The 11,125-nt window shown below is 39.0% G+C and overlaps 1 protein-coding gene across 1 annotated transcript; it reads right to left on the bottom strand.

The window, feature by feature from the left end:
- Positions 1 to 5,299: 5,299 nt before the first annotated feature.
- LOC136267503 (NLR family CARD domain-containing protein 3-like) lies at positions 5,300 to 8,493 on the bottom strand. Its single transcript, XM_066062671.1, has 3 exons — positions 8,403 to 8,493; positions 5,852 to 6,238; positions 5,300 to 5,787 (listed from the first exon to the last, which is right to left on the bottom strand). The coding sequence occupies exons 1-3, from the start codon at positions 8,491 to 8,493 to the stop codon at positions 5,300 to 5,302; spliced, it is 966 nt and encodes a 321-aa protein (XP_065918743.1).
- Between the last annotated feature and the right edge of the window lie 2,632 nt (positions 8,494 to 11,125).

Below are 11,125 nucleotides of genomic sequence, written 5' to 3'. Positions count from 1 at the left end.
GCATGAATTATCTAGGGCATACCCTTACAGGACAAATTTAGCCTTATGAGATTTAATGATGGATGTTCTGTTAGAGGAGTTTATTGATTTGTGATTTAAACTCCAAACAGTCGGCAATAGCCTATATATATATATATATATATAAAAATACATACATGTTTAAAATCCACAATATACAAAAAACAATATACAATTAAACATAGCTACACTTACAATAGAGAACAGCTACAACAACATATACTACAATAAATTAAAAATATGATCTAATATAGGAGACAAAGTCACTATATGATGCTTCCCTTGCTTCCAAGGACACAGAGTTCCACCACTGAATAGATTTATAATGAGAAAATCATTGAGTAAATGAAAGATGACAAAGTGGAACACTTACAAAACTATCAGGTCTTCTGGTATCATATATATACGTGTTGGCATCCAAATACAATTGGTGGATCAAGTGGGATACAGTCGTGCTGATGGTACTGAGCAAACATAGAACATGAACAGTGAATATTTGATTTGTAATTTAAACTCAAACCAGTTGGCATAGCTGTTCTTCCCTGGCCAAGGAAACATACATACATACACTTACAAACACATAACAGAACACAAATACATGTACATACAACCATGAAAATACATACATTTAACATACAAAGACAACATAATTTATACACACAATCAGTTAGTCAATAAATATGAAAATAAAGTGGAAAAAAAAACCCTGTGCCATCACCATGTGAAACTGAATAAGTTCCTGCAAGGACAGTTACATCCAATTGATGCTTAAAATGATTATATGTGACCCAGTCTGACAAAACCGGGCTTATCGCCTATTTAAAAGTATCGAGAATTGCCAGTTTTAAGTATTTAGTGTGTTGTAGCTCGCCAACAGTTGAAGCTATGTGTACCAAATTTTCACACATTTTACACCAATTCCTTACCTTCCAGAGCATCCACTGTGCAAGTAGCCAACAACTAAGTTTCCTGCCATTTTAGATAGTTTTTAAACGAAGGCTGACTGTATCAGGCGAGCTGCAAATTGGGTGGGAGGTGGGGGCCCTGGAAGGCTGGCAAGATGGTGTTCAAAAATTGAAAAGGAAGGCCAAGGGATGAATTAGGCCAAAGGATGAATAAGGCCAAGGGATGAATTAGGCCAAGGGATTAATTAGGCCAAGGATGAATTAGGCCAAGTTTTGAGCCATTGAGGTATCAAAACTGGCTAAAATGAAAGGAAATTCACAGCTGAGGCAGTTATTCAACACCACAGAGCTGTACAGCCACATACAGTCATTCCCAGGCTGACCAGAGCTCCATTAAGGCCCCACACCACACATACGGATCACCACTGGGCTCAGGAAAAGTAGCCAGCAAAACCAGACCACTCAAGTCTAGCTGATTTTAAATGTGGAATTACATAGTTTATTCATGTGGCTGTGTGTCCTGGGTGAAAAATCGAATCTGCTGACATGGGCAACAAGACCGGTTTTCTCAGATATGTGGTCATGTTTACGGAGAGAAAGAGCAAGATGGATTGCTCTATTGAGCATACATTGCAAATTGCTCTATTGAGCGTACATTGCAAATGATCGCGAGACTGCAGTTGTACATTTAATGATGGTCCCACACTGTTAAAGTATAGTGGAGGTGCAACAGCACCAAACAGTTTATTAGCATTTTCATAACAGCAGCATTAATTACATGTTTATGATGATTCAATAAATGGAGATAGTATGCCATTTTCTTACACACCTGTGAGACATGAGAAGTTCAAGTGAGGTGATTATCAAAGACCAGTCTCAAGTACTTCTGTTCATCAACAACATGAAGAAGAGAATCTCCCACAACAATAGAGGGGTATTGGTGTCTTTTAGAGGCCAGAACCACATAACTGTAGACTTCTTCAGATTTAGTTTCGTTTTACTAGCTGTAACCCAGCATTGAATATCAGATAATTGAGTATTTAATGTGGCAGCAACCTTATCAACTGTAAAACCACTACAAATAAGAGTGGTATCATCTGCATACTGAAGCAGCAGACCATTAGTGATCCGAGATGGAAGATCATTCATATATATCAAAAATAAGAGAGGCCCCAGAGCAGTCCCCTTGGGTATACCAGCCTTCATTACTTGCCAACCAGAATATGTTTCACCTTTTAAACTCGATGTAAACAGCTGTGTAAATAATTCTGAAACCGCCTTAAAACACCATGACTAACACCCAAGTTATGGATCCTTTGTAAAAGAATTTGATGATCTAATTGCATAGATCAAGGAAAATAGAGCTCACTACATGTGACTTATCCAAACAGCCTATGATATAATCAACAGCCAGTCTCAGTATATCTTCAGTTGACTTCCCACATCTGTAAGCTCCTTGATGAGGATGGAGTAATTGTCAAGATAAGTAGACAATTGTGTTGCAACTATCTTCTCCAAAATTTTGGCAAGAATGGGGACTACAGCTATTTTTCTATAATTAGATGGATCATCTTTGACTCCTCCCTTATGTACAGGGGTAATATTGGACTGCTTCCAAGCAGATGGAATCACACCGTGTTGTAAGGAATAATTAAACAAAGCTGTTAAAGGCTCTGATATTTCATTAGCTATCTCCTTCAAAAATACCCATCTGGACCTGTTGATTTCTTTATGTCAAGTGCACAGAGATGAGCAACAGCAGTAGAAACATCCACCTCAGTAAAAATAAATTCATTGTCCCATTCACCTGAGGGGAAAACAAAGGATTCAGAATCATCATGATCATCAGTTACAGCAACACTATTTAAGTAATTATTGATTGCATCCAGAGAAACATTAATTCCAGCCTCCTTGTAACATTTATCATGACCAATAATACCATTCACAGATGTCTGCAAATATGCAGCTTTCCTACAATCCTGTTTACTTTGCAAGAAAGCAGACTGTAGAAAATTCATCTTGGCCTTACGAATAATCACCTTCAATTTAATTATTGTTCAGGGTTCTAGGGTTCTACATACAGCCCAATCGGCAGCATTGACAGTGCGCTCGGCTACAAGTTTGGCACGGTTCTTCTCTTTAATCTTGTCCCCTACAAAATCAGTAAACCATGGAGTTGGCCTTTTAGACCTTTTTAGCAAACTACTTTAGCTGGAGCAAAAAAATTATTACACTCCTGCAGTAAACAAAGATTTAAGATTAGGTACTGGGCAGTCAGCTCAGCTGGTTTGCCCAGGGGGTGAAAATCCCAAATGGTAGCTACAATCAAATACAGTTTGATAACTATTAAGGTTAAGTAAGTAAATAAATTCAATGACATCCAAGTTTCTTGATTCTACTATATTAATTGGCAACTCATTCCAGTCTTTAACAGTTCTAGGATAAAAACTATATTTATAGGTGTTGAGGGTTGTTTGTGGCAGAATAAAATGATTGGGTCAATGGATGATGTTGCCTGGTACAAAATTGAGTTATTTGATAATGTGAGGGGATGGAGATTGGTAGTGTATTATTAATTATTTTATAGAATAGTGTTAATCTTGATGACTGACGGCATTGTTGTAATGTAGGTATACTAAGAGAGGACAATAATGACATAACACTATTTCTGGAGTAATCTGATAAAATCCATCGAGCAGTTCTTCTTTGCACCTTTTTAAACTTATAAATGTCAGTGTTATAATATGGATCCCAAACTGGGTGGCATATTCCATAATTGGTCAAACTAATGTTAAATATGCTGTTCTTTTAGTATCAGATGGGCAGTTATTCAGGCTTCGTTTAATAAAATTTAGCACTTTGATTGCTCTGGTACCTACTGTTTGTATATGTGATGATCATGACATAGTATTATCGATCACTACACCTAGATATGTATGGGACTTCTTTATATTGAGATTATGACCTGATAAGGTATACATATGAAAATAACCATTCTGTATACATATGGGGTTCAGGGAATGAGTACACCTCAGCCCAGCACATTTATCAATGTTTATTTTCATTTGTCATTTGCGAGTCCATTCACATATTTTATGTAGGTCTTCCTGTAACTGCTTTGAATCTTGTGGTGTTGTAACAGTCTTGTAAATAACATAGTCATCAGCAAACAATCGAACTGAAGATGTAATGTTTTCATTTATATCATTATAATTAAGTTATGATTTATCACACTTGGAAAGGCTATAAGACCTCTTTTCGCAGATCCGGTTACAAATGTCAATGGAAATGGAGACATTTTACATCAATTTTTTCCAACAATCGAAGTTCCTTCTATAAATCTGGAAATCTTTATATGAAAGCTCATATTTGACTGCTCTATTACAATATCTTGATTACTTTTCAAGAGGGTCCATGCATGTCCCCTCTGTAGATCCTTTCCTACAAAATGTAAGTTATTGATATACACACACACATTCACTTTTGTGCTGTTAAATTAAAATTAATGGAGTATTTGCAAACCCCCTCTTTACATCCCAAGCACATGCATAACAAGCAAGCAGGCAAAGCTTTACCAATTCAAATATATGGTCAGCATATATATACATATATATACACTGTGTGTTGAGCATATCATTCTTAAGCATATAATATATGTGACTGAATTTGACAAAACAAGGCTTCCACGCACAAAGCTTTGTTAGGAGATATGGCGATTTTAAGGAATCATTGTGTAATAACTTCCCAGTGCCTACAGCTGTGCAAACAAAATTTGCACCAATTGTTCATCTGTTCACTAGCTATCACTCAGTGGGTGTATACATTTCTGATACCCAAAATTTGCCCTGTTTTGAGCAGCTTTTTTCGAGCGGGTAATAATATCACAGGTGGTAGTAATAGGGTGGGAGGGTGGGGGTAGTAATAGGGTGGGAGAGTGGGGGTAGTAATAGGGTGGGAGGGTGGGGGTGGACAGTGGTCTTAATATACGGGTGCAAAATGAAGTAAGAAGACGATTGGAATCCAGAGGCCAAGTTTGGGCTCTCCATGGCCCTCAAATTACTCCAAATTGACTGAGAACACTATTGGCAAGCTCTCTGTGAAGTCCCAGCTCACTACACACCATTATCACAAAGCCATGGCCATTTAATGGTGCCAATCTCACACTCGTGGCTTTGACAGGGTCGGAAGAAAGCTGCTACAGAAACCAGACTTGCCAGTGCTGAAGGAAGTACAGTGTGAAATATGATAGTGTATTAGACCAGCAATCCATTTCTGGTAAAATCGTAAGTTTGATTTTGTGTGTGTGGAAGCCTTGGGTTATATGAAATCCGGTCACATATACAGTATAGCTATTTTCAGTGAGGGAGAGGTGTAGCTTAAAGTTCATGATAGGTAACAATTTTCACTTTCAGTAGATTGGACACACACCTCGTGTGGTTAATTTGTTGGACAGTCATCTCAATATTTTGTAAGAACTCATCATCATCATCATTCTCCAGTGATACTCCAAAAGTTATTTCTTCTATTGTATAAGCCTGTTTCAAATGTTCTAAAAACTTTAACACAGTTGGCTGCTTCACTGACTCATCACCATATTTCAGCATTTTGACAGACTTGTTGACGGTTAAGGAATTAGCTATTACTAATGTGGCTTGTGCAGATGGTGACTGTCTGTACCTCTCAATCCTTAATGTCATTTCTGTTAATTTCTGATTTTGCTCTATTAACTTGGCAATATTTGTTACACACTTATCAGTAACGTTATCGAGTTTCAACTTTTCAATGCTGTTGTTACATCTGATAGCACTGCAGCAGTTACAATTGATTGAAGCACTCACATCACCTATTTCAAGTTTCTTCAACACTGTAGTGGTGTTGGCCAATTTGTCACAGATATCTTCACATGCAGCTATCAAATAGATCAAAACTAATAGATTTAACCTTGACCAGTGTGGCAGCAATAATATGATTAGAAGATAATGTTGTGTTTACTTCCCTCAATCCAATGTGTTCCATTGTGACTGCCAGTGATGATAAGATCATGTGAACTCCTTCATCTCCCAGAGGATTATCTGACAACTCAACACTGGCGAGTGTTGGATGATCAGTTGCCATCAGTCTTCTCAGGTGACCAGCACCAACTGCAGATATGTTGTTATCACTCAGGTTAAGATGTTGGAGTTTGTTGCAAACACTCAAATGAAGCACTAATCTCTCTACTCCATCATCTCCAATGCTGTTTTTGGTTAGATCAAGAGAAGTAATAGAGTTGTTGTGATACAACATTATACATATCTTATCTGCTCCATTAGGACCTATGTTTCATTCTAAGGCAATGAAGTTGAACATTTCTCAGATCTGCAAATAAGTTGCTCACTCAGGATTGATTGTAGTTCTACTGATGTCTAAAGCATGCAGGGTATTACTACTAGTGAATATCTGTGTCAAAAATTGAATACCCAATTGATGTGCACCTTGCGATAGACAGTTAAGGTGAAGTTCATTAATAGAATGCAATTCCAACATCTTAATTAAAAGTTGATTTGTAGACTCGAACATTAAAAACTTGAAGGATAAGGGTGGTGTTATTATGCAGTGATAGTTGTGTTGAGTTTTCCATTGATTCATGTAATCTCTGAATATCAAAATCAAATTCACCAATGGTTATTTCTTGGACTTGACCATTGTATTGTGTGAGGAAATAATTAATAGCATGTATTATTGGTCCAGAAGTGCTGGTGTCAATATTACCACACAAGTAATACCCCACAACGTGACACACTTCACTATTTGAGCTTCATAAACATATTTTAACAAGTCACACATTCTCCTCTCAGTATGATGAGACTTAACTAACATATGTGGTAGTATGCAACTTAACAATTCCTTGCAATTCAGTACAGTAATTCCAGAGTAAAACCTCCACACCATCTGATATCTACCACTATCCCAGTAAGTGTTTATACAATCCAGATGATCTTGTGGGGACAATATTTTAGAGATGTACATGTGCCATGCTGCACAAAACCCTTGTGCTGTCTTGTGGAGAAAATTGTAAGACTTCTCTGTACCATACAATGATGTACTGGGAGCAGTCACTAATAGTCCAAGATAGTTTGTTTTGTTTATAACAACATCAAAACTTAGTACTGAATTCATGAGAAGAAAAAATCAATTGCGAGTAACGCGGGCGGCCGGGTTATCTCATTATTGCACAAGCCATAGCTATAAATTCCAGCATGTATATATTTGTACAAAACCAGTATAATCCTTTATTTTAGGTTAGCTGTTGGCAGGGAGCACGCCAAGCACTGGTGCACACCAAGCACTGGTGCACACTGAAGGTAAAACTCCAAACTTCAACTTCAGTAACAAAGCTTTCAAGTCCTTTACGAGAGTTCGACCAGTCTTGGGGTCATGTACCATACCCCAGTACAGCAGCAGTAGTAGCAGCAGCAGCAACAGCAAACAGCAGCAGTTTTAGCACATGTAGACTGGTCAGTCTTATTAGGGGGAGGGGCTGTGCAGGATTGTGGCAGAAGTAGCAACACTAAAGCTACTATGATTCTTAGATATGATGGCCCTGCACATAGGGCATGCAGGTCACGGTACCAATGCTAGTGTATAGTCTAATGTACACTGTAGCACTCACTGTTGATACCTTGGTGGTTGTTGATGCTCCAGAAAGCACTCTAATCAACACAGAAGTAAAAAATATATTTTAAAAATTCATAAACGGTGTCTGTATTGCAATGGGATTGCAGTCTTCCACGGAAATAGTGCTTTTCTACGTGATAAACCCACTATCCTTATCACCAAACAACAGTTAGCAAATTAGAAATGATCCAACACCGAGCTGCTAGATTTGTCCTTAATAAACCATGGCACAGATCCAGTCAACAACACAGTATTACAGATATGCTTAATTACCTTCAATGGCCAAGTTTAAAAAGTAGGAGAAGGAATGCTATAGACTTATCTTATAATTCAAGATTGTGAGAAACTTGCTGGTGCTACCAAATCATTGTTTACCTCAGCCAACCCCTGTATCATATACTCATGCCAATAATCCCCTCAAATTTGCACAGCTACAATCCAGAATTGATTTATACAAGTATTCTTTTCTGCCAAGAACAATTATTGATTGGAATAACCTGAAAATTGATAACATTGACACCTTGACACTTTTAAGAACATTGTAGATAAGCTAAATAATTTGTGATTTGTAATGCACATTAGCGTGTTGCCCCTGGTGGGCTTTGCTAATTAATAATAAAATAAATAAATGAATATACCATGCACAGCACTCAAAAAAGCCATGCTGCAATCTCATCCAATATTAATGAGTGCGCATGAGCAAATGAAAATTTTGGTGCGGGCAGTTGATGAGAAACAAGTTATCTCATTGTAGTGGCCTAATCTATGCCTATAAAATGTAACACCAGGCTGTTTTCAGAATTATCTCACCCTCGATCTCACCTGACGTGATTTCCGTGTTCTCGTCAAAGTTAATTTCTGAGCAAATCTGCTTCTCTAACTCCATACACTCCACGTGTTGTGATGATCGCATAGCTAAGGCCACTCCAAATAAATTCTCTGTTTCCCATCCTGGACTCAAGCATATTTGCATGCGGGTGGGCGGTCCATTTCCATTACTTCATTATAAGATTGGCAGTTTTTCAAGCCATTATTTGCCTGACACAACCAAGAAAAGCTGCATAAAAGCATGCTTAAGCTTGTACCTTCCTTTTCAAGTTGCGAAAATAGCACAAACGTGCCGACTTGATTGTACTGCTGACACGTGAGCTGTCACTGTTTCAAGATGGCTTTTACTGAGCCTGTCAGTATGCTAGAATAACCGGAAATAATGGAAGAATACGGAATAATGGAATATTTAGAGCTGACAGTAACTAGATGCGGGCGGTGGACGGGAAACAGAAATTTATTTGGAGTGGCCTAATTCGTATAGAAGCTCATGAAATGGACGAGACATTCCTTCAAACAATGCCTTACGGATGGGCATTAAAAGAGCACGAGTCTTTGACGAATACGTCGCTTGTGACATTACAAGGGGTAGTCACTTCAGTACCGTCTGTTGAAACACTTGCGACCGGGATCAAGATTTAATCAAGCGATCAAGGGGCTTTTGTACAGTGAATCAAGCGATCAAGACGTCCGCTAAAGTGACGATAAGCACCTTTCAAAGCTAACTTTAGCAATACGATAATTTACTAGTATTTTACGGTAGACTATCAAGAATCAAGGCACTTTTGAAAGTCCATCAAGCCCGGGTTACAAAAACAAACAAACAAACTTTTGTAAGTGTAATCAAGCGATCAAGTCGAAATTTCGACGATCAAAATTCTTGATTCCGGTCGCAAGTGTATCAACTGGTGGTATGGAAGTGACTACCCATTGCATTTTTCTTCCCAAGGGGTGCGACACCTTCGCCAATCTGTACGTGATTTGAAATCATTTCGTGATTTGAAACCTGATTTGTGATTTGAAATTGGATTTGTGATTTGAAACTTCACTTGTGATTGCCGTAGTGTGATAAATTTTGCGATTTTATTAGCTACGTAGCTCAAGGGGGTGTCACTCAGGCTCTTGCTGTAGGTAGATCTGCGACCGCGGTCAAACTCTAAGTCAACGGTCAAGGCCACAAAATAGCTCTTACAGTGGGTCAAGGGTCAAGACGATACGGAAGGTTCGAAACCCACAATCGAAAACTATACGCAGCTATTATCAAGTTTACGGAATTATACGTAACTCACAAGAAGTAAGGATCTCCAAGAAGATGTTTTAAAGCTCCAACAGGCATTTCGCCGTAATTTTGATAACTTTTCTCTCCCAGCTGCTGGCAGCACGCACTAAGAAAATATTATACTAGGTTACAAGCGCAGGTGCGTGTAGGAAAATAGAGAAATAAGTGGAGGTCAAAAGTTCGACAAGAAACGCTCAAGTCACAGGTCAAAGACGATAAACGCTGCAAGTCAAGGGTCAAGGTGAAATTTTCACGGGTCAAGACTTTGACCGCGGTCGCAGATCTACCTACAGCGTGAGCCGACGTGACACCCCCTTGTAGCTACTGTGTTCTGAAGGACAGTAGTTCATAATTAGCTAAAACTAGTATTGTATATCACTGTGAGCTTGTATTTTTTAGAAATATGTTTTCGAGAGTAATTTTCAAGCAGTTTTAATATACCGCTCGAGATTTTGTTGATTTGTGATCAGTTGGTAGCTGAAGGGCGTACGTGATTTGGAGAGGTGTCGTACCCCTTGTTTCTTCCTCATCATCAAAATTGATCACATTACTTGCCACGAGATGAGCCAGTAACTCTTCAATCATCGATGGTAGTAGTAGACGAAATTTAGCATAGGTACGAGTGAACTGCCACGTCCCCCGCCGCCAAGTTGTCCGGCCGGACCAACTACCGCGCTTCAAGTAGTCCGGCCGGACTATGCAAAGTTGCTGCAACTGGTCTCCCCAATGAAATCTCCACTATCAACTTCCCAGTCGTTACCTAAGCAATAGAGTTATGCACCTATCAATGTATTGCCCCCCCCTCGGGAGTAAGTGGGGCTTTACAGGGGGAATTGACAAGTTCATAACTCACTCCCCCAATTGTGGAGCTGATTCGGGCAGAGTCTCAGTTTGCCGTGGACTAAGAAAGTCCCGGTTTGTCCAGCACAGGCCATTTATGTGCTGGGGGTGGTAGGCAAGGGCAGTCCATCAAGCCCGGGTAAAAAAAAAAAAAAAAAGTTCATAGCTAACTCGCTGCCCTCCACGAAATACGAGTCTTGAAGCGAAATTTGAGAAATGCATGACCTATATGAACATTGTATTGTTTTGCACGTCATTCCTCGTGCAACGCGTTGTGGGCACTTGTCCCTTTCATTTAATAAAATACAAACAAAACAGAGCAGTCAATCAAATACTTTAATAGAACAGTCATCACTTTTTTTCCCCGGGCTAAATGGACTGCCCTTGCCACCACCCCCAGCACTAGGTGTTGAAGTGCTGGACAGTTGGAAAGACCAGCAATCAAATAAGGCCACTAGATTCCAAGCGACCCTCGGAGTAGGTCAGATCAATATTTGATATTGATGGACTGCAATTCGAAGAGCGATGACATGTCATAGTGTCATGTAGTCATCCACATGTAGTTGCCAGCAGTACATATGTGACAGGATAACACTAC

The sequence above is a fragment of the Dysidea avara genome, chromosome 9 (assembly GCF_963678975.1).
Source record: "Dysidea avara chromosome 9, odDysAvar1.4, whole genome shotgun sequence".
NCBI lineage: Eukaryota > Metazoa > Porifera > Demospongiae > Dictyoceratida > Dysideidae > Dysidea > Dysidea avara.
This window is presented reverse-complemented; position numbering and strand designations above follow the sequence as displayed.

What these genes read in the sequence shown, in the direction of transcription:
- LOC136267503 (XM_066062671.1), bottom strand. Translation starts at nt 8,493, where the DNA reads ATGCGATCATCACAACACGTGGAGTGTATGGAGTTAGAGAAGCAGATT. An exon ending in GAACACGGAAATCACGTCAG is followed by an intron (nt 6,239 to 8,402) that starts GTGAGATCGAGG and finishes AATGAAACATAG; the next exon opens with GTCCTAATGGAGCAGATAAG. An exon ending in GGTCAAGGTTAAATCTATTA is followed by an intron (nt 5,788 to 5,851) that starts GTTTTGATCTAT and finishes ACACCACTACAG; the next exon opens with TGTTGAAGAAACTTGAAATA.